Source organism: Mobula birostris, chromosome X, assembly GCF_030028105.1.
Source record: "Mobula birostris isolate sMobBir1 chromosome X, sMobBir1.hap1, whole genome shotgun sequence".
Taxonomy (NCBI): Eukaryota; Metazoa; Chordata; class Chondrichthyes; order Myliobatiformes; family Myliobatidae; genus Mobula; species Mobula birostris.
The window spans coordinates 1,871,356-1,893,895 of record NC_092402.1 but is presented as its reverse complement, the minus strand read 5'-3'; the positions used below and the strand labels follow the sequence as shown (position 1 = coordinate 1,893,895).

The window sequence follows — 22,540 nt, the reverse complement described above, 5'->3', positions numbered from 1 at the left end:
GTCGGTCACTGCAGCTGCTCGGAAAGCAGCGGACTGAACGGGCATTGCAGGGGCCAGAGGTGTGGGGTGGGAATCTGGGCCGTGCGGTTTCATAGAAGGAGCAAACTCATTTAGTTTTGCCCCCTTTGCTTTTCAATTGAACGGGAGCATCCCTGCCAACCTTAAACTAAAGTCCACCCGCACTGCAGCCTCCTTCAAACCCCTATGCTGACCCCGGGCCTAAATTCTGACCCCGGCCGCGACTCTGTCGAGAGCCCGGCGGCTGTGATACGGGTCGAGGGTGGGTGGGGTGGGGGGTCGGGCGGTATCTACACAGTCATGATGCTGCTGGTGTCCGTGCTCAGTGTGAATATCCGTCTCGGGCTGCCCGCAGCCGACACGCCCGCTCTCGGCCAGCGGCAGCCCCGGCACCGCGCCAGCCTCGCCAGGTTGCTCCGGAACTTCACCCCGACGAAGGCGTAGAGGATGGGGTTGAGGCAGCAGCGGGTGTAGGCCAGGCAGCTGGCGGCCTGCAGGGCCACGTCCCGGCGCTTGCTCTCCTCGCAGGTCAGGCCGCCGCCGCCGGCCGCCCGCAGCAGCAGCAGCACGTTGTAGGGGGCCTGCGACAGGACGAAGACCAGCACCACCGCCAGAATGACGCGGATGGCCTTGTGCTTCTCGAAGTTGCGGGCCTGCAGTAGGGTCTTGATGATGACCGAGTAGCAGAAGGCCATGACCAGCAGCGGCAGGAGAAAGCCGAGAGCCGCCTGCGCCGCCGGGGTGGCCACCCGCATCAGGATGCCCAGCTCCTCCGGGTAACCGTCCATGCAGATTCTGACGGGTTCGGTGGGATGCCTGTCCACCTTGGTGTAGATGAGTTCCGGCAGGCAGAGCAGAAAGGAGCAGATCCAGACCGACAGGCAGATGAGGCGGCTGTAGCGCAGGTGTTGGAGGCGCAGCCTGTGCGCGGCGGTGGCGCACACGATGGCGAAGTAGCGGTCCACGCTGACGCACATCAGCAGCAGCAGGCCGCTGTATAGGTTGACCTTGTACAGCATCCGCACCAGCACGCAGAGGAAGGAGCCGAAAACCCAGCCGAGCCGCGAGCTGGCCGCCAGCAGGGGGAGGCTGAAGACGAAGAAGAAGTCGGCGCTGGCCAGGTTCAGAAGGTACACGTCCGTCATGGCCAGCAGGCGCTGGTGGTAGATGTACGTCACCAGCACCAGGCCGTTCCCCAGCACGCCCAGAATGAACACCAGCGAGTAGATGCAGGGTTGCAGCAGGCCGACCATCATCTGCACCTCATTCTTCTCGCAGGGTGTAGGGAAGACAGAAAAATCCGGCAGGCTGACATTATCTTCGTCATCGTATTCGAATGTGAGAGACATCTGCAAAAGACCACAGCGCAAACAACCATGTCGACCACAGTTCAGCAAAGCGATGGGCAACATCCCGCACAGACCGAGAGAGACCAACAGAAACCAGCACATCCCCGCAAAGACCAGCAGAGAGCAAAAGAAACCAACACATCCCCACACAGACCAGCAGAGACCAACAGAAACCAGCACATCCCCGCAAAGACCAGCAGAGACCAACAGAAACCAGCACATCCTCGCAAAGACTAGCAGAGAGCAAAAGAAACCAACACATCCCCACACAGACCAGTAGAGATAATAAAAAAGCACATCCCCACACAGACCAGCAGAGACCAACAGAAACCAGCACATCCCCACACAGACCAGCAGAGGCCAACAGAAACCAGCACATCCCCGCAAAGACTAGCAGAGAGTAAAAGAAGCCAACACATCCCCACACAGACCAGTAGAGATAATAAAAAAGCACATCCCCACACAGACCAGCAGAGACCAACAGAAACCAGCACATCCCCACAAAGACCAGCGAAGACCGACAGAAACCAGCATATCTCCATACAGACCAATAGAAATCAGCATATCACCACAAAGACCAGCAGAGACCAACAGAAACCAGCACATCCCCACACAGACCAGCAGAGACCAACAGAAACCAGCACCCCACACAGAGCACCAGCGACCAACAGAATTCAACACATCCCTATACAGACAGGCACAGAGACCAGCAGAGACAAGTACAGCCCAGCTATCATCCCCACACAGACCAGCAATGCCCCACTCATTTCCTGCCTTCATCTCCACACTTCTATTGGCATCCATTACAAACACCCAGCCCCACCGATTTGGAACATAGACCCCTGTCCCTGTCCCTGTCCCTGAACACACACTCCCCACCCCTCTCTCCCTCCTCATCAACTACCTCCCAAATTTTGCTGACCGCAACATTCCCCCCCCCCCCCCCCCCGGGTTCCTCCCTGTCTTCCAAACTCCCTCTCTTTGACCTTTGACCAGCAGCCAATCCAGACATTGGAAGGTTGGAGAGGAGGGGACTTCAATTGGATCCACCGTCTGCGTTAAGGAGTTGGAGCTGGAACGGGATGAACTCTGGATCGTTCGGGAGGCTGAGGGATAGGACATATAGAGAGACAGTTACACCCAAGGGGCAGGACGCAGGAAACTGGGTGAGAGTCAGGAAGAAGAAAGGGGTTAAGGAGCCAGTACAGAGTACCCCTGTGGCCATCCCCCTCAAAACCAGGTATAGCACTTTTGGATACTGTCGGAGGAGATGACACAACAGAGGAAAGTCACACTGGCTCTGTGACTCAGAAGGGAAGGGGAGAAGAGGCACAATGTAGTGATAGAGGACTCGTCAGTTAGAGGAACAGAAAGGGGGTCCTGTGGGTGAGAATGTGATTCCCGGATGGTATGTTTCCTCCCAGGTACCAGGATCCGGGACATCTTGGATCGAGTTCCCAACATTAAGTGGGAGAGTGAACAGCCGGGAGTCATGGTCCACGTGGGTGCCAATGATGAGGGTAGGATGAATGAGGAGGTTCTGCATCAGGAGTTCAGGGAGTTAAATTCAGGGTGCGAACTTAAAGGGCAGGACCTTCAGAGTTGTGATCTCAGGATTGCTACCCGTGCCATGTGCTAGTGAGGCCAGAACTAGGAAGGTTATACAGTTTAATACATGGCTAAGGAGTTGGTGTGGGGGGTGGGAGGAATAAGATTTTTGGATCATTGGGCTCTCTTCCGGGGAAAGTAGGACCTGAACTGGAGAGAGACTAATATCCGAGCGGGGAAGTTTGTTAATGCTGCATGGTGGGATTCAAACTATAGCTGCAGGGGGAAAGGGACCCGATTGCTGGAACAGTTAGTGGAGAGGTTGTGGACCCACAACTTGGTAAGACCTCAGACAAAGTCAGGAATCAAAAGGTTGGGCCTGGAGCAACAGAATTGAAAGGGATGAATATGGGACTGAAGGTGTTGTATCTGAATTTGTGCAGTGTACAGAATAACGTGCAGCACAGTTGCAGATTGGCAGGTATGACGTTGTAGGCGTCACTGAATCATGGCTGAAAGATTATAGCTGGGAGCTGAATGTCCAAGGATACGCGTTGTATTGAAAGGATACAAGGATACACATTGTATCAAAAGAATAGCAGAAGGGGCGGACAGGGGGTACTCAGGGTGGCAGAGGGGGCGGCGTGGCTCTGTTGGTAAAAAATGAAATCAAATCATTTGGTGACATGGGGTCGGAAGGCATGGAATCGTTGTGGATAGAGCTAAGGAACTGCAAGGGTGAAAAGACCCTAATGGGAGTTGTACACAGATCGCCAAACAGTAATAAGGATGTGGTCTACAAATTACAATGGGAGATAGAAAATGCATGCCAAAAGGGCAATATTACAATGGTCATGGGGGACTTCAGTATGCAAGTAGATTGGGAAATTCAAGTTGGTGTGGGATTCCAGGAGGAGGAATTTCTAGAGTAGCTATGAGATGGATTTTTAGAGTAGATCATGGTTGAGCCCACTCGAGGATCAGCTATTCTGGACTGGGTGTTGTGCAATGAACTGGAATTGATTAGGGAGTTTAAGGTACAAGAACCCTGAGGGAAAAGTGATTAAGATCTTGTCAAAGATAATGGCCAATCGGTTGGAGAATATTTTGGGTAAAATTATTTGTAAAGATCAAACAGGCTTTATAAAGGGTCGTTATTCCTTTTCAAATGTTCGAAGACTACTTAATATTATATATTCATCCTGTTAGATACTATTATGAGTATGAATCCTTTGATTAAGGGTTCTATTGGAAGAATTTATGATTTATTATTACAATGGGATAAGCGTCCTTTGTCTAAGATTAAACAGGATTGGGAAAAGGAACTTAATTTGACTTTTATGGCGGAGGACTGGATGCGGATATTGAAGTTGGTTAACTCTTCTTCAATTTGTGCTAGCCATTCACTGATTCAATTTAACATTGTACATCGTTATCATTTGACAAAGGAGAGACTTTCTAAAATTTTTCCTAATGTTGATAGTCATTGTGATAGATGTAAAACTGAGATAGCTACACTGACACATATGTTTTGGTCTTGTTCTATATTGGAACAGTTCTGGAAGTCGGTTTTCTCAACAATTTCTAAAGCACTTAAAATTAATTTACAACCTAATAAATTAACTGTGCTTTTTGGAATAGTTCCTCAAAATATTCATGGTATTTCTGTGTCTGACCAACATGTTATTGCATTTGTTACATTGATAGCTAGGAGGGCCATTTTGTTGAAGTGGAAGGATACATCAGCTCCCACTTTGTCACAATGGATCTCTCAAGTGATGCTATGTCTTAGTCTGGAGAAAATTAGAAGTCGAACCTTTGAACCTTTATTTGATTTTGAGAAAAGATGGGGCTCATTTGCTCGTTATTATCATTTGAGGTAATTGATATAATTTTTCCATGATCTAATTGTAAACTCTTTTAGTATATTTTCTTTTCTTGCTGGCGGTTTGATGTTTATTTTTAGAAGCTTTTTGTATCACGCACGAATCCGGGGTTGTACACCTAATGGGTTCTCTTTTTTTTTTCTCACTTTCCTGCTCAGTAGGTTTTTTTTGTTATCACAATATTTTGTTTTCAATCTTTAAGATGATTTTTTTTGAGGCATTGTAAGTGTTGTTACTTCGATGTACTCTTGTTATTTTTCCTATATATATACAATAAAAAGATTTGAAAAGAAAGAAAAGGTGATTATAATATGATCTAATTCACCCTGAAATTTGAGAGGGAGAAGCTGAAGTCAGATGTGTCAGTATTACAGTGGAGTAAAGGAAATTACAGAGGCATGAGAGAGGAGTTGGTCAGAATTGATTGGAAAAGAACACTGGCAGGGATGACGGCAGAGCAGCAATGGCTGGAATTTCTGGAAGCAACTTGGAAGGCACAGGATATATACATTCCAAAGAGGAAGAAATATTCAAAAGGAAAGGTGACACAACCTTGGCTAACAAGAGAAATCAAAGCCAACATAAAAGCCAAAGAGAAGGCTTACAATAGAGTGAAAATTGGTGGGAAGTTAGAGGATTGGGAAATACCAACCAAAGGCAACGAATAAAGTCATTAAGAAGGTAAAGATGTAAGCTATCCAATAATATTAAAGAGGATACCAAAAGTTCTTTCAGATACATAAAGTGTAAAAGAGAGGTGAGAATGGATATCGGGCCGCTGGAAAATGATGCCAGAGAGGTAGTGATGGGGGAACAATGAAATAGCGAATGGACTGAATAAGTATTTTGCATCAGTCTTCACTGTGGAAAACACCAGCAGTGTGGCGGAAGTTCTGGGTGTGTGAAGTTACCATTACTAGAGAGAAGGTTCTTGGGAAACTAAAAGTTCTGATAGTAGACAAATCACCTGGACCAGACGGTGTACACCCCAGAATTCTGAGGGATGCGGCTGAAGAGATTGTGGAGGCATTAGTAATGATCTTTCAAGAATCACTAAATTCTGGAATGATTCTGGAAGACTAGAAAATTGCAAATGTCAGTCCACTTTTCAAGGAAGGAGAGAGGCAGAAGAAAGGAAATTATAGGACAGTTAGTCTGACGAGTGGTTGGGAAGATGTTGGGATCGATTATTAAGGATGAGGTGTCAGGTTACTGAGAGACACATGATACAATAGGCTGTAGTCAGCATGGTTTCCTCAGGGGAAAATCTTGCCTGACAAATCTGTTGGAACTCTTTGAAGAAGTAACAAAGCAGGATAGAGCCAAAAGAGAACTGGTTGATGTTGTGTACTCAGATATTCAGAAGGCCTTTGACAAGATGCCACACATGAGGCTGCTTAACTAGCTACACACCAGTGGTATTACAGGAAAGACTCTAGCATGGATCAGGCAGGAGGTGAAGACTGGGAATAAAGGGAGCCTTTTCTGACTGGCTGCCGCTGACTAGTGTTGTTTCACAGGAGTCTGTGTTGGGATCGATTCTTTTTACGTTATATGTCAATGATTTGGATGATGGGTTTGTTGCCAAGTTTTCAGATGATATGAAGCTAGGTGGAGGGGCTGGTATTTTTGAGGAAGTAAAGGGGCTACAGAAGGACTTTGACAGATTCGAGAATGGACAAAGAAATGGCAGACGGAATACAGTGTTGGGAAGCATATGGCCATGCACTTTGGTAGAAGAAACGAAAGGGTTAAGTATTCTCTAAATGGGGAGAAAATACAAAAAGTACTGAGGTGCAAAGGGACTTGGGAGGCCTTGTGTCGGATTCTCTGAAGGTTAATTTGCAGGTTGAGTCTGTGGTGAGGAAGGCAAAGGCAAAGTTGTCATTCAAAGAGAACTAGAATATAAAAGCAAGGATATAATCTTGAAACTTTATAAAGCATTAGTGAGACCTCATCCTAAGCAGTTTTGGGCCCCTTATCTTAGACAGATCGCGCTGAAACTGGAGAGGGTGCAAACAAGGTTCAAGAGAATGGTTCCAGGATACGAAGAGTGTTTGATGGCTCTGGGCCTGTTTCACTCGAATTAAGAAGAATGAGAGGCGACCTCATTGAAACCTATCGAATGGTGAAAGACCTTGATAGAGTGGATGTGGAGAGGATGATTCCTGTGGTGGGGGAGTCTAAGACCAGAGCACACAGCCTCAGAATAGAGGGGTGTCCTTTTAGAACGAGATGAGGAGGAATTTCTTTAGCCACAGGATGGTGAATCTGCGTAATTCTTTGCCATAGGCCAAGCTAAGGTACTGGTGACCCCTGTTTCCATTCAGGGGGTCAGTGTGGACATGGTGGAGGATTACAAATACCTGGGGATACGAATTGACAATAAACTGGACTGGTCAAAGGACACTGAGGCTGTCTACAAGAAGGGTCAGAGCCGTCTCTATTTCCTGAGGAGACTGAGATCCTTTAACATCTGCCGGATGATGCTGAGGATGTTCTACGAGTCTGTGGTGGCCAGTGCTATCATGTTTGCTGTTGTGTGCTGGGACAGCAGGCTGAGGGTAGCAGACACCAACAGAATCAACAAACTCATTCGTAAGGCCAGTGATGTTTTGGGGATGGAACTGGACTCTCTGACAGTTGTTTCTGAAAAGAGGATGCTGTCTAAGTTGCATGCAATCTTGGACAATGTCTCCCATCCACTACATAATGTACTGGGTGGGCACAGGAGTACATTCAGCCAGAGACTGATTCCACCGAGATGCAACACAGAGCATCATAGAAAGTCATTCCTGCCTGTGGCCATCAAACTTTACAACTGCTCCCTTGGAGGGTCAGACACCCTAAACCGATAGGCTGGTCCTGGACTTATTTCATAATTTACTGGCATAATTTACACATTACTATTTAACTATTTATGGTTCTACTACTATTTATTATTTATGGTGCAACTGTAATGAAAACCAATTTCCCCCGGGATCAATAAAGTATGACTATGACTATTATTAATATTTGAGGCAGAGATTGATGGATTCTTGATTGGTCAGGGCATGAAGGGATACGGGGAGAAGGCAGGACTTGAGGCTGAGAGGAAAATTGGATCAGCCATGATGGAATAGCGGAGCAGAATCGATGGGCCAAATGGCCAAATTCTGCTCCTACATCTCACGGTCTTATGGTTATTATGATCTCTGCTGGATAGGTCTCTCTCTCTGTCCTCCAGTCTTAGAACTTGACAACAAGCGAGCGGGGTCAGTCGGCACATTTTGCACACCACACTCCGGAGGAGACATGGGATTGAGGAGGGAGGGAGAGAAGAATAGAGGGAGGGAGGGAGGGAAGGAGCGAGAGAGAGAGAGAGAGAGAGATTAAAAGAGTTTTGTACACAAAATATCTCTGACTGTCCACACAATCTATGCCTCTTACCATCTTGTACACCTCTGTCAAGTCACCTCTCATCCTCCTTCACTCCAAAGAGAAAAGCCCCAGCTTGTTCAACCTCTCCTCATAAGACAAGCACTCCAGTCCCAGCAGCATCCTGGTAAATCTTCTCTGCACCCTCCCTAAAGCTTCCACACCCTTCCGACAATGAGGTGACCATAGCTGAACGCAACACTCCAAGTGTGGTCTAACTAGAGTTTTATAGAGCTGCGACATTCTCTCATGGTTCTTGAACTCAATCACCCGACTAAGGAAGACCAACCAAGCGTGCACCTTCATAACTACACTACCAACTTGGCAGCCACTTCCTGGCCCATTCTCAATGCCCCGAGCACTGAAGACAAGCGATCTGTTTACCCCCTTATCTGTTTGCGCGGCTATTATCAATTACAAAGAGAGATTGCAGAGGATGATCTGATTTCTCGGAGTAGAAGATATATGCGAAATTATGAGCAGTACAGATAGGATTGACGACTGAAATATCTTCCCTTACCACAGGCGAATAGAGGGTACAGTTTTTGGGAAAGGGAAAAGAGATTCCAGGGAAAGCAGTTCCAACCTATCTGGTCTCTCCTCATGACTCAGACCTCTGGCCCAGCCCAGGGAGGGAGGCAGAAGAAAGGAAATTTTCGGCCAGTTAATCTGACCTCAGTGGTTGGAGAAATGTTGAACTCGATTGCTAAGGATGTGGTTTCGGGGTACGTGCCCAATTTTCCCCCGTTGTAACCCGAGACAAACATCTTCACTGTAACCTGAGACAATCTTCTTCACTGTAACCTGAGACAAACATCTTCGCTGTAACCTTAGACAACCATCTTCACTGTAACCTGAGACAGTCATCTTCACTGTAACCTGAGACAGTCATCTTCACTGTCGACTCTGCCACTAATGCAGGTACCAGACTGACAAATCATGCTGACTTCATTCTCATCCAGGTCATAAAGGAGAATGCTTTCGGGAATGAAAGAGTTAACATACGAGGAACTTTTGATGGCTCTGGGCCTGGACCCAAAGGAGCTTTAAGGAATGAAGAGGGATCTCATTGAAACCTATTGAAATTTTGAAAGCCCTAGATAGATGTGGAGAGCATGTTTCCTACAGTGGGGGAGTCTAGGACCAGACGACACAGATAGAGTGGATGTGGAGAGGATGTTTCCTACAGTGGGGGAGTCTAGGACCAGAGGACACAGATAGAGTGGACGTGGAGAGGATGTTTCATGTAGTGGGGGAGTCTAGGACCAGAGGACACAGATAGAGTGGATGTGGAGAGGATGTTCCCTATAGTGGGGGGAGTCTAGGACCAGAGGACACAGATAGAATGGATGTGGAGAGGATGTTTCCTGTAGTGGGGGAGTCTAGGACCAGAGGACATAGATCGAGTGGGTGTGGAGAGGATGTTTCCTATGGTGAGTGAGTCCAGGACCAGAGGGTGCAGCCTCAGAATAAGGGGACGCCCATTTAGAACAGAGATGAGGAGGAATTTCTTTAACCGGGGGTGATGAATCTGCGGAATTCGTTTCCACAGACGGCTATGGAGGTCAGGTCATTGGATGTATTTAAGGTGGAGGTTGATGGGTTCTTGATTAGTCAGGGGCATGGAAGGTTACAGAGGGAAAGGCTGGAGAATGGGGTTGAGAGGGATAATAAATCAGCCATGATGAAATGCCAGAGCAGCCTCTATGTCTGATGGTCCTCAGCAAGTGGCATTGGACCCAGCAGCGGTCTCCATGCCGTGCCCGCACAGAGGCTCTGCGAGAGAAGGAGAGGTTGGAAATGTCAGCCAACAGGGGGCAGACGTTTAATGTGACAGCGCGTTTCGAGGAGGTGTATGAGTCAGGGATTTTTCTTTTTGTAATCAGAGATCGTTGAGAACAGGACGACCGCTGGAAACAGATACGACTGCAGTTAGACAGAGAGATAACAGGCAGGAAATGTGCACTGGGAAAGTAAAACTGACTGTGTGCGGGCAGGTAGAACATACATAGAAACATAGAAAATAGGTGCAGGAGTAGGCCATTCGGCCCTTCGAACCTGCACCGCCATTCAGTATGATCATAGCTGATTATCCAACTCAGAACCCTGTACCAGCCTTCCCTCCACACCCACTGATCCATTTAGCCACAAGGGCCATATCTAACTCCCTCTTAGATACAGCCAATGAACTGGCCTCAACTGTTTCCTGTGGCAGAGAATTCCACAGATTCACCACTCTCTGTGTGAAGAAGTTTTTCCTAATCTCGGTCCTGAAAGGCTTCCCCTTTATCCTCAAACTGTGACCCCTCGTTCTGGACTTCCCCAACATCGGGAACAATCTTCCTGCATCTAGCCTGTCCAATCCCTTTAGGATTTTATACATTTCAATAAGATCCCCCCTCAATCTTCTAAATTCCAACGAGTATAAGCCTAGTCGATCCAGTCTTTCATCATATGAAATTCCTGCCATCCCAGGAATCAATCTGATGAACCTTCTTTGGACTCCTTCTCTGGCAAGAATGTCTTTCCTCAGATTAGGGGACCAAATCTGCACACAATACTCCAGGTGTGGTCTCACCAAGGCCTTGTACAACTGCAGTAGAACCTCCCTGCTCCTGTACTCGAATCCTCTCGCTATGAATGCCAGCATACTATTCACCTTTTTCACCGCCTGCTGTACCTGCATGCCCACTTTCAATGACTGGTGTATAATGACACCCAGGTCTCGTTGCACCTCCCCTTTTCCTAATCGGCCACCATTCGGCCGTCAATGTTGTGCTGAAAACCCCCAAACACTAATCTCTCCTCCCCACACAATGTCCCTATCCCTCCATCTTCCTTACAGCCACGTGCCTATCTTAAAAGCCTCCAATGTATTTGCCTCTACCCCCATCCCAGGCAGCGCATTCCACCGCTCTCTGAGTAAAAAACTTACCCCTCACACCCCTCCTCTCACCTTCAATGCATTCCCTCTGGTATTAGGGATTTGAACCCTGGGAAACAGATACTCTCTCTCCACTCTATCTGTGCCGCTGATAATCTTGCAAACCTCTATCAGATCTTCCCTCAGCTCAGGCGACCCAGAGAAAACAACCCAAGTTTATTCAGCCTCTCGTTACAGCACACGCCCTCTAAAACAGGCAGCATCCTGGTAAACCTCTCCTGCACCCTCCCCAAAGCCTCAACGTCCTTCCTGTAGTGAGGTGACCAGAACTGTGTGCAATACTCCAGATGCGGCCTAACCAGAGTTTTACAACGCTGTAATATAACTTCCTGACTTTTGAACTCGATGCATCAACTAATACAAGTGAGTGTTCCATCAGCCTTCCTAACCACCCTGTGTAGTCACTATCAAGGAGCTACGAACTTGGACCCCAAGATCCCTCTGCCCAGCAACACTGTTAATGGTTAAAAAAAATGGGATTAGTTTAGTTGGGAATCACAACCATCACAGAACTAATGGGCCGTATAACCTTTTCCTGTGCAGTATTGTTTGATGTTACAGAGACATAGAGACACAAAACACAACAGCACACAGAAACAGACCTCTCAGCCCATCCAGTTTGTGCTGAACCGGTTAACCTGGGGCCACAACCCTGCACAGCCCTTCCCATCCATGTACCTATCCAAATTTCTCTTAAACGTTGAAATCGAAACAGCATCCACCAGCAGCTCGTTCCATGTTCTCTCCACCCTCATGAGTGAAAAAAGATCCCCCCCCCCCTTCATGTTCCCTTTGAGCATTTCACCTTTCATGCTTAACCCATGACATCTAGCTGTGGTCTCACTCTATCTCAGTAGAAAAAAGCCTGCTTGCATTTACTCCTCATACTTTTGCAGACCCCTGTCAAATCTCCTCACAATCTCCTACGCTGTATGGAAAGAAGTCCTCACCGATTCAACCTTCCCCCGTAACTCATGTCTGACAATATCATAGAAACATAGAAAATAGGTGCAGGAGTAGGCCATTCGGCCCTTTGAGCCTGCACCGCCATTTATTATGATCATGGCTGATCATCCAACTCAGAACCCCGCCCCAGCCTTCCCTCCATACCCCCGATCCCCGTAGCCACAAGGGCCATATCTAACTCCCTCTTAAATATAGCCAATGTACTGGCCTCAACTGCTTCCTGTGGCAGAGAATTCCACAGATTCACCACTCTCTGAGTGAAGAAGTTTTTCCTAATCTCGGTCCTAAAAGGCTTCCCCTTTATCCTCAAGCTGTGACCCCTCGTTCTGGACTTCCCCAACATCGGGAACAATCTTCCTGCATCTAGCCTGTCCAATCCCTTTAGGATTTTATACGTTTCAATCAGATCCCCCCTCAATCTTCTAAATTCCAACGAGTACAGGCCCAGTTCATCCAGTCTTTCTTCATATGAAAGTCCTGCCATCCCAGGAATCAATCTGGTGAACCTTCTTTGTACTCCCTCCATGGCAAGGATGTCTTTCTCAGAATAGGGGACCAAAACTGCACACAATACTCCAGGTGTGGTCTCACCAAGGCCTTGTACAACTGCAGTAGTACCTCCCTGCTCCTGTACTGGAATCCTCCTGCTATCGTTGTAATTTTTTCTCTGCTATCTTTCCTGTAGGCAGGTGACCTAAACTGACGGTACACAATATTCCAAATTAGGCCTCACCGACATCTTCAACATAACAACCTAACTTCTGTACTCAGTACATTGATTTACAAAGGCCAATGTGTCAAAAGCTTCCTTTAGACCCTATGATACCACTTTCAAGGAGTTATTGATCTCTATTCCCAGATCTCTCTGTGCTTGGTCCTCCCAAAGTACATCACCTGGCACTTGTTGGCCTTATATTCCATCTGTCATTTTCCAGCCAGCTGGTCCAGATCCCACTGCAAGCCACGACGGCTTTCCTCACTGTCCACCACACCCCAGACCTTGGTGTCATCCACAGATTCGCTGATCCAGTTAACCACGTAATCATCCAGATCGATGACAACCAACAACGGACCCAGCACCAACCCCTGCAGCGTTCCACTAGTCACGGGCCTCCACTCAGAGAGGCAGCCATCTATAACCACTCTCTGACCTCTCCCTGAAAGCCAATGTCCAGTCCAATTTACTACCTCATCTTGAATGCCGAGTGACTGAACTTCCCTATCCAACCTCCCATGCAGGATCTTGTCAAATGCCTTGCTAAAGTCCATGGAGACAACATCCACTGTCTTGTCTTCATCCACTTCCCTGTAACTTCCTCAAAAAACTTTAGAAGTTGGGGTTAGACACGACCTACCATGCACAAAGCCATGCTGACTATCCTTAATCAGTCCATGATTATCCAAAGACTAATTTCTCTGGTCCTTCAGAACACCTTCCACTAACTTTCCCACAGCTGGTGACAGTCATAGTCATAGCCATACTTTATTGATCCCGGGGGAAATTGGTTTTCATTACAGTTGTTCCATAAATAATAAATAGTAATAAAACCATAAATAGTTAAATAGTAATATGTAAATTATGCCAGGAAATAAGTCCAGGCACACTGACCTGTAATATCCCGACCTTTCTTAAACGACGGAATAACTTTAGCTCAAACAACAGGAATTCTGCAGATGCTGGAAATTCAAGCAACACACATCAAAGTTGCTGGTGAACGCAGCAGGCCAGGCAGCATCTGTAGGAAGAGGTGCAGTCGACGTTTCAGGCTGAGACCCTTCGTCAGGAATAACTTTAGCTATTGTCCAATCCTCTGGCACCTCACCCATGCCTAAGGATGTAAGATACAGGAGCAGAATCGGGCCATTCGGCCCATTGAGTCTGCTCCATCATTTCATCATGGCTGATTTATTATCCCTCTCAACCCCGTTCTTCCGCCCTGACTGATCAAGAATCTGCCTTAAATATACGCGGTAACGGCCTCCACAGCCCCGAATTCCACAGACTCGCCACTTTCTGGCTGAGGAAATCCCTCCTCATCTCCGTGCTAAGTGGACGCCCCTCTAACCCGAGTCGGTGTCCTCTGGCCCTACACTGCCCCACCATAGGATACATCCTCTCCACATCTCCTCCAGCGCAGCCTTCCAACGTACGACGGGTTTCAAAGAGATCCACCCCACCCCCGCATTCTTCTGAATTTCAGCGAGTACAGTCCCAGAATCACCAAACACTCCTCGTATGACAAGCCTTTCATTCCCGGAATCATTTTATGAAACTCCTTTTAAACCCTCTCCAACATCACCACATCCTTTCTCAGATGAAGGCGCCCAAATCTGTTCACAATACTCCAAGTGAGGCCTCACCAGTACCTTGTAAAGTCTTGACATCACATCCTTGCTTTTATAGTCTAGTATTTTAAACATCTCTGCTAGGGCCCCTGCAATTTTTACACTTTCATCCCACGGGGTCCGAAGGAACACCTTGTCAGGCCCCGGGGATTTATCCACCTTAATTTACATCAAGACAGCAAACACCTCCTCCTCTGTGATCTGTACGTGGTCAATGACTCCGCCGCTGACTTGCCTCACTTCTGTCGGCTCTGTGTCCATCTCGCGGGTAAATACAGATGCAAAAAAATCCATTTACTATCACCTCCATCTCTTTCAGCTTCACTTGGTAGTGTGGAGGAGCAGAGGGATCTCGGGGTACATGTCCACAGATCCCTGAAAGTTGCCTCACAGGTAGATAGGGTAGTTAAGAAAGCTTATGGGGTGTTAGCTTTCATAAGTCGAGGAATAGAGTTTAAGAGTCGCGATGTAATGATGCAGCTCTATAAAACTCTGGTTAGGCCACACTTGGAGTATTGTGTCCAGTTCTGGTCACCTCACTATAGGAAGGATGTGGAAGCATTGGAAAGGGTACAGAGGAGATTTACCAGGATGCTGCCTGGTTTAGAAAGTGTGCATTATGATCAGAGATTAAGGGAGCTAGGGCTTTACTCTTTGGAGAGAAGGAGAATGAGAGGAGACATGACAGAGGTGTACAAGATAACAAGAGGAATAGATAGAGAGGATATCCAGTGCCTCTTCCCCAGGGCACCACTGCTCAATACAAGAGGACATGGCTTTAAGGTAAGGGGTGGGAAGTTCAAGGGGGATATTAGGGGAAGGTTTTTTACTCAGAGAGTGGTTGGTGCGTGGAATGCACTGCCTGAGTCAGTGGTGGAGGCAGATACACCAGTGAAATGTAAGAGACTACTAGACAGGTATACGGAGGAATCTAAGGTGGGGGCTTATATGGGAGGCAGGGTTTGAGGGTCGGCACAACATTGTGGGCCGAAGGGCCTGTACTGTGCTGTACTATTCTATGTTCTATGTTCACGCGTGGATTACCACTCTGATCTTCCAGAGGACCAATTTTGTCCATTGCTATCCCTTTGCTTTTAACACATCCGCGGAATCCCTTAGGAGTCTCCTTCACCTCGTCTGCCAGGGCAACCTCATGCCTTCTGTTAGCCCTCCTGATTTTCTTCTCTTGCATTTCTTATACTCCTCAAGTACCTCATTTGTTCCTGCTTGCCCGTACCTTCTCTGCACCTCCTTTTCCTTAATTAGGGCCTCAAAAAATCAATGTTCCCTAAACCTGTTATCCTTTTGCCTTTTATTCTGACAGGAGCATACAAGCTTTGTACCCTATATAAGTTTCATTTTTGAAGGCTTCCCACTTACCAAGTACACCTTTGCCAGAAAATTGTCCCAGATCCTTTCTGATACCACCAGAATCCCCATTTCTCCAACTCAGAATCTCAACCCGGGGACCAGACCTATCGTCTTCCGTATTCACTTTGAAGCTAATGGGATTGTGACCACCAGGTGCAGGGAGTTCCCCTGCTGTCACCTGCCCTGTCTCATCCCCTGACAGCAGATCGAGTACCGCGCACTCTCTCGTTGGGACTGCTATCAAGGAGATTGTTGGGACGAAGGAAACTTCCCTGAGCACGTTTGACAAACTCTATCCCATCCACTCCTCTTACAGTTTGGGAGTCCCAGTCAACACGCGGGAAGTTAAAATCACCTACTATCACAACGTTATGTTTGTTAGTGCTTTCCCGGCATATATGATGGATAAACGCTTTCTGGGGTTCCAGCCAGGCGCAGGTACCAATTATAACCAACATTTCGCTGATAAACTCTCTCATCTTCATCTGGGAACCATACGGTTCTTGCAACAGCCTGCGATCCCCCTACAAATTCGTTCCTCGAAATCCCGCGGACTGTTGGGTGGTCGGTAACAAAGACCCGTTCCTTTCCACCCATAAAGCCTCACTAGACGAGCTCTCCAGTCTGTCCCGGCGGAGCACTGCCGTGACACTTTCCCTGGCTAGTAACGCCACCCCGCCTCCTATAACCCCTCCCGCTCTGTCACGTCTGAAACAACGGAACCTCGGAATATCGAGCTGCCAGTCCCGCCCCTCCTATAGCCAAGTCTCACTAACATCGTAATTTCCAGGTGCAGATCCACGCCCCGCGCTCGTTCGCCTTTCCTACAGCACCCCTTACACTAAAATACACGCAACTCAGGACACGAGTCCCTCCGTGCCCGGCCTTTTCATTCCTGACTTTGTCTGTAGGCTTAGAACCATCTTTCCCGGTAACCTGTTCTGGTACTCCGATCCCCGTCCCCATGCAACTCTAGTTTAAATGTTTAAAATACTCCCCCCCCCAACCCTGGGCATAAGCTTTCCTCCTAGGATATTAGACCCCCTCCTGTACAGGTGCAAACTATCCCTTCTGTACCTGTCTCAGCTTCCCAGTGATCCAAAAATCTGACGCCTCCCCTCCTGCGCCACGTGTTAAACTGTGGGATCCTCCACGCTTGTGACCCGGGCAGCAATCCTGAGACCGCAGCCCTTTAATTTAGCGCATAACTCCCTCGGCTCTCTCTGCGGAACCTCGTCACTCGTTCCTACCCATGTCATCGGTACCGAGGTGGGCCACGACCTCTGGCTGCTTCCCCACCCCCCCGCCCCTTCTCACGTCGGTGATTCAGCGGTTCCGCTCAATTTCACAGAACGCGCGTGTACGGTGCGCCAACCTGACATTCTCGCTCTCCGCAGGACACCCACGAAACTGAAGAGAAATCCCGAGGAACTGATGACAGAAGAAAAAAGCCCCGGGAACCCCTAAGCAAACCCCCTTCCCACGCAGAAGCAGCAGCAACCCTCCTCCCCCCCTCAACTTATTCTAGCATCTGAATTCCCCCCCCCCCCGCCACGAAAGTAACAGCAAATCCCCGAAGAGAGACCCGTGCAGAATGCTGTACTCAATCAGGGATCAGAGATGTCCCTGCTCCTGGCGCCCATGGGTGGGTGCGGGGTGCGGCAGACAATCCGGGAATCTCATTCCCATTCACGGCACCTGTTTCTGTGTCTCCCCCCTCATCACTACAGCTCGCCTCTTCTCCTCTCCCCCCCCCCCCCCCCGTCACAGAGCCAGACTCAATACCGGGGGCTTTCCTGCGCTAGGTCATTCCCCCCAGCCCGCTCCCGCAACAGGTTCCAAAGCAGTGTCCCTGTTGTTGAGGGGAATGCCTACAAGAGTACTCTGCACTGGCTGCCTAACCCGCTCCCTTCCCCCTTTCCTGACCGCCACCCAGTTACCTGCGTCCTGAGCCTCGGGTGTGACTGCCTCCCTGCGGGTGCCCTGTCTCAGCTCCGACTCCTTAGCCGGGTGGATCCAAGTAGGAAGGGGGAGGAGACCAAGAGGGAGGGGGAGGTTTCGGACTAGGTCGCACCGCGGGCCGAAGGGCTTCCCCTGGGCCGACCTGCTCTCCGTGTTGGAAGTCCTGCGGCGGGGCTGTGCAACGCGTTCGGCCGGGCTGCGGTCGGGAATGCCGCCCGCCCGGGAGCGGGCGGCGTAGGAGCTTTTACCGAGAAGCGGCCGGGCAGACTTGGGTTGTTGTCTCCGGAGGCTGAGGGGAGGGTTGTCAGAGGTTCATCAGATGCTCCGAAGCGTAGACCGGGCGGCCAACACCTTCCCCCGCCGCCATCTCTCTTGCTCTCAGTTCTACCGAAGGGTCGCTGACACGTTAGCCGCTTCTCTTCCCAGGTGCTGACTTGGCGAAACTTTCCAGGACTTTTTTTTCTCTCTGTCTCTGTTTTCGGGCACCTGTCGGCTGTTTGAGGGTAACAGTGCCCGGCGTGGAACCGCGAAGTAACAGCTGCCGCTCTCCGTCAATCTCAAGAGCTCCGTAATGTCTCCATCCGTTTTCGTGTTATTTCCTCCCGTTCTGTCCTCAAAACCCCGGGATCGATCGCCACTGGCCCCAGTCCACGTCCCCCACTCAGTCCTGGTCAACGCCTCTGGTCGACCGTGCCCGGACCCTCAACCTTATTCGCTTTATTTTAGAGTCGCTCTCTTCCCCGATGAAGATAAATTTTTAAAAAAGTAAACGATTTTTGTACTTTACCGCCGACCGCAGCAGGTTCCAATTTCGCCGTTCACCGACCCAGCGGCTCCAGCCGCCGCTTGTTACCGACTGCTGGGTCTCCGCGATTCTCTCCGGCGCCCTCCGCTAACCGGTTCTCGCGCACACGCCGTTTCTCAATTATTTTTCTTTTTTTAAGATTGTTTTCAATGAACACTCTAGCTTTATCGCCCTTTCCCCCCTCCCTCCCCATCCACCCCCCACTCTGTCCTCTCGACCCCTCCCCTCGCCCTCTCTTCTCCCCCCCCCTCTCTCCCCTCGCCACCTCTCCGGTCCTCTCGCCCCACTTCATTTCCCCCCCTCCCCTTCCCCCTCTGCCAGCCGACGTTTTTATAGATATTATTTCAGTTTTGTACTGTTTAAAATCTAACTTTTACTTTTTCTGCTTTATTATCATGTCGTGCTGAGCTCGCAAATTTCACCACCTGAATCTGAATTTCCGCACTCTCTCTCTCTCTCTCTCTCTCCGGCTTCTTTCCCTTCTGTCCCCTACCTCTCTCCACCGTCTCCCACCCACTCCCTCCCGCTCCCCCCCCCGTGCCAGCGGCCGCACTCGCCCCGTTACCGACCCCGCCGCCGCTCTGTCCCCGCCGGCCGCTGAAGTTCGGGCGCCCTGAGGACGAGTGAACCCGGCGAACCGCCGGCACCGCCCGCGGGTCTGTGAACACACCCACCACAACCGGCTGTCACAGCTTGGGTGTACACCCCAACACGGAACCCACACACACGGTCACCGTCTCTGTCTCTCTCTCTCTCTCTCTCTCACACACACACACACAAATACACGTACACACACACACACACACACTCACACACACACACACACACACACACACACACACAAATACACGTACACACACACAGAGACAGACAGATAGATAGACAGACAGACACACACACACACACACATATACACATAGCTACGTTCATGCAGAGAGTTCAGGGTCGGTCATGGGGAGAGTTCAGGGTCGGTTCATGGAGAGAGTTCAGGAACGGCGCAGGGAGAGTTCAGAGTCATAGAAAAGTACAACGCAAAAACGGATCCTTCGGCCCATCTAATCCGTGCTATACCATTCAAACGGTCTACTCCCATCGACCTACACCCGGACCAACGCCTTCCATACCTCTACCATCCATGTCCCTAATGAAACCTCTTTTAAACAGTGAAATCGAGCTTGCATGCAGCACTTGTTCTGGAAGCTCACTGAACACTCTCACGAGTGAAGAAGTTTTCCCACATGTTCCCCTTAAACTTTTCACCTAGCACCCTTAACCCATGACCTCTAGTTGTAGTTCCACCTAGCCTCAGTGTAAAAAAGCCTGCTTGCATTTACCCTATCTATACCCCTCATAATTTTGTATACCTCCATCAAATCTCCCCTTAATCTTCTACATTCCCAGGAATAAAATCCTAACCTATTCAGTCTTTCCTTATAACTCAGATCCTCCAGACCCAGCAACATTCTTGTAAATTTTCTCCGTACTCTTTCAATCTTATTGACATCTTTGCTGCGGGTAAGTGACCACAACTGCACACAATACTCCAAATTAAACCTCACCAAAATCTTATGCAGCTTCAACATAACGTCCCAATTCAGGAATGGTTGAAGGAGAGGGTTTGGAAATGGTTGAAGGAAGGGTTTGGAAATGGTTGAAGGAGAAGGTTTGGAAATGGTTGAAGGAAGGGTTTGGAAATGGTTGAAGGAGAAGGTTTGGAAATGGTTGAAGGAGAGGGTTTGGAAATGGTTGAAGGAGAGGGTTTGGAAATGGTTGAAGGAGAAGGTTTGGAAATGGTTGAAGGAGAGGGTTTGGAAATGGTTGAAGGAGAGGGTTTGGAAATGGTTGAAGGAGAAGGTTTGGAAATGGTTGAAGGAGAGGGTTTGGAAATGGTTGAAGGAGAGGGTTTGGGAATGGTTGAAGGAGAGGGTTTGGGAATGATTGATAAGAAGAGTTCAGGAATGTTTTGCCGTTTGCTTCCTGGGTCCTATGACAGAAAAAAGCCATTTAGATCATGGTCTGAATGTGTTGTGGCTCTCTGCCCGTTAGCTCATGACTCATTGCCCAGTCCAAGTGCCGGTGAGAAGTGTGGTGTCTGCTGCCAAATGGCTGCCTTGCTAGTGGTGAGTTCCTTCTTTCAGTGGTCACGGCTTTGTGGAAGTTGCTGCTGCAGGGACTGAGCTATTGATTGAAGACGGCGATAAGAATTTGTGGGAATTGAGGGCTGTGGAACCGAGCGAGGGGAGCAGATCAGATGTCGACTGTTTATTCATCTCCTCAGATGCGGCCTGATCTGCTGAGTTCCTCCAGCATCTGGCGTGTGTTGCCGGAGATAGATACTGTGTTTCACACACACACACACACACACACACACACACACACACACACACACACACACACACACACACACACACCTCACACACACACACACACGCACACACACACACCTCACACACACACACACCTCACTCACACACACACACACCCACAAACACACCAACACACACACACACACCTCACACACACACACAGACACACACCTCACACGCACACAGACACACACACACAGACACACACACCCACACACACACAAACACACCAACACACACACACACAGACACACACCTCACACACACACAGACACACACACCCACACCTCCACACAAACACACACACACACACACCCACATACACACAAACACACACACACACAGACACACACACACAGGCACACACACAAATACACACAAACGCACCCACCCACACACAGAAATACACACACACACTCACACGCACACACAGACACACACACAAACACACACAGACACACACAAACACACACCCATCCACCCACACACACCCACACCCACAAACACACACAGGCACACCCACACAAACACAAAAACAAACACACCACACACACACACACACCCACACACACACACAGACACTCATACCCACACACAGACACACAAACACACACCCACGCACCACAGGCACACACGAACACCCATGCACCCCCCCACACACACACAGCTACATACTCACCTACACACAGGCTTGCACACTCACACTCCTGCACTCACTTTCACACTGACACAGAGTTGAAGGGCCCGTTTCTCTGCAGAGTGCCCGTGGGACAGTAACTGGACACAGCCGTGTTTGCTGGAGGGAGAGCAGCGGACATGGCGGAGGAGGCGTTTGATGCTCCCTCACACTCGCTCGTGGAGAAGGTCACGAGGCACAGGGTCCACGGAGACACGGCCGTACGCACCCAGAGCTGCCTTTCCGACTGTGAGGACGGTGACCAGTGGCGTTCTGTGAGCATCTGTTTTGCTGTTTGCAACTTAGGTGAGGAAGTGGAACGGTGGCTTTGCGAGTCTGCGGATGTAGGTAGTGTAGAGGTTACAACAGAAGGCTGGCAGGTTGCAGAGCTGGGCAGGGAGCTGGCTGAGGGGGGCCAATGTGGAAAATTTGTGAGGCGATTCGCTGTGCGCCAGCTGAACTCGAGGGGAGAGGACAGGGTTTCAGGGCAGAATTCTGATCGGTGTGGAGAAACAGCGGGACCCCGGGGTCCACTTCAACAGGTCCCTCAAAGTTTCCGCGCAGTAGATTCCTCAGAGCTGCCGGGCCTGTTGATCTCGGGTGCTGGAGAAGGCGTGAAGAGTCCGATGTCCTGATTGAGTGAGTTCGTTCCTAGTCCCGCGCCACCCGGTCAGACGATGGGCGACAGCGAAACAAGCGAGGCTGGCTCCTCCACGTCACGAGTATGGCGCCGGTTCTGAGCACTGGTCCCCCATCTCGACTGGCCCGGATACCCCCCGTCCCACCCGAAGGTGCCTGCAATGGCTGGCCAGGAGGTACGGTGCCCCGGATCCGTCCGTGAAGTGAACTTCTTCCTCCCCGCGAGCAGGTGCAGCCTCTGACAATC

At 49.4% G+C, this 22,540-nt stretch overlaps 1 protein-coding gene across 1 annotated transcript; it reads right to left on the bottom strand.

Moving 5' to 3' along the window:
* Positions 1–308: 308 nt before the first annotated feature.
* On the bottom strand, positions 309–19,220 carry LOC140191833 (C-C chemokine receptor type 7-like). The gene is made up of 2 exons (XM_072249620.1): positions 19,182–19,220; positions 309–1,367 (listed from the first exon to the last, which is right to left on the bottom strand). The coding sequence occupies exon 2, from the start codon at positions 1,365–1,367 to the stop codon at positions 309–311; it is 1,059 nt and encodes a 352-aa protein (XP_072105721.1). The 5' UTR covers positions 19,182–19,220.
* Positions 19,221–22,540: the final 3,320 nt, after the last annotated feature.

Bases quoted from the DNA above. Each gene is read 5' to 3' on its own strand.
- LOC140191833 (XM_072249620.1), bottom strand. From the start codon at position 1,367: ATGTCTCTCACATTCGAATACGATGACGAAGATAATGTCAGCCTGCCG.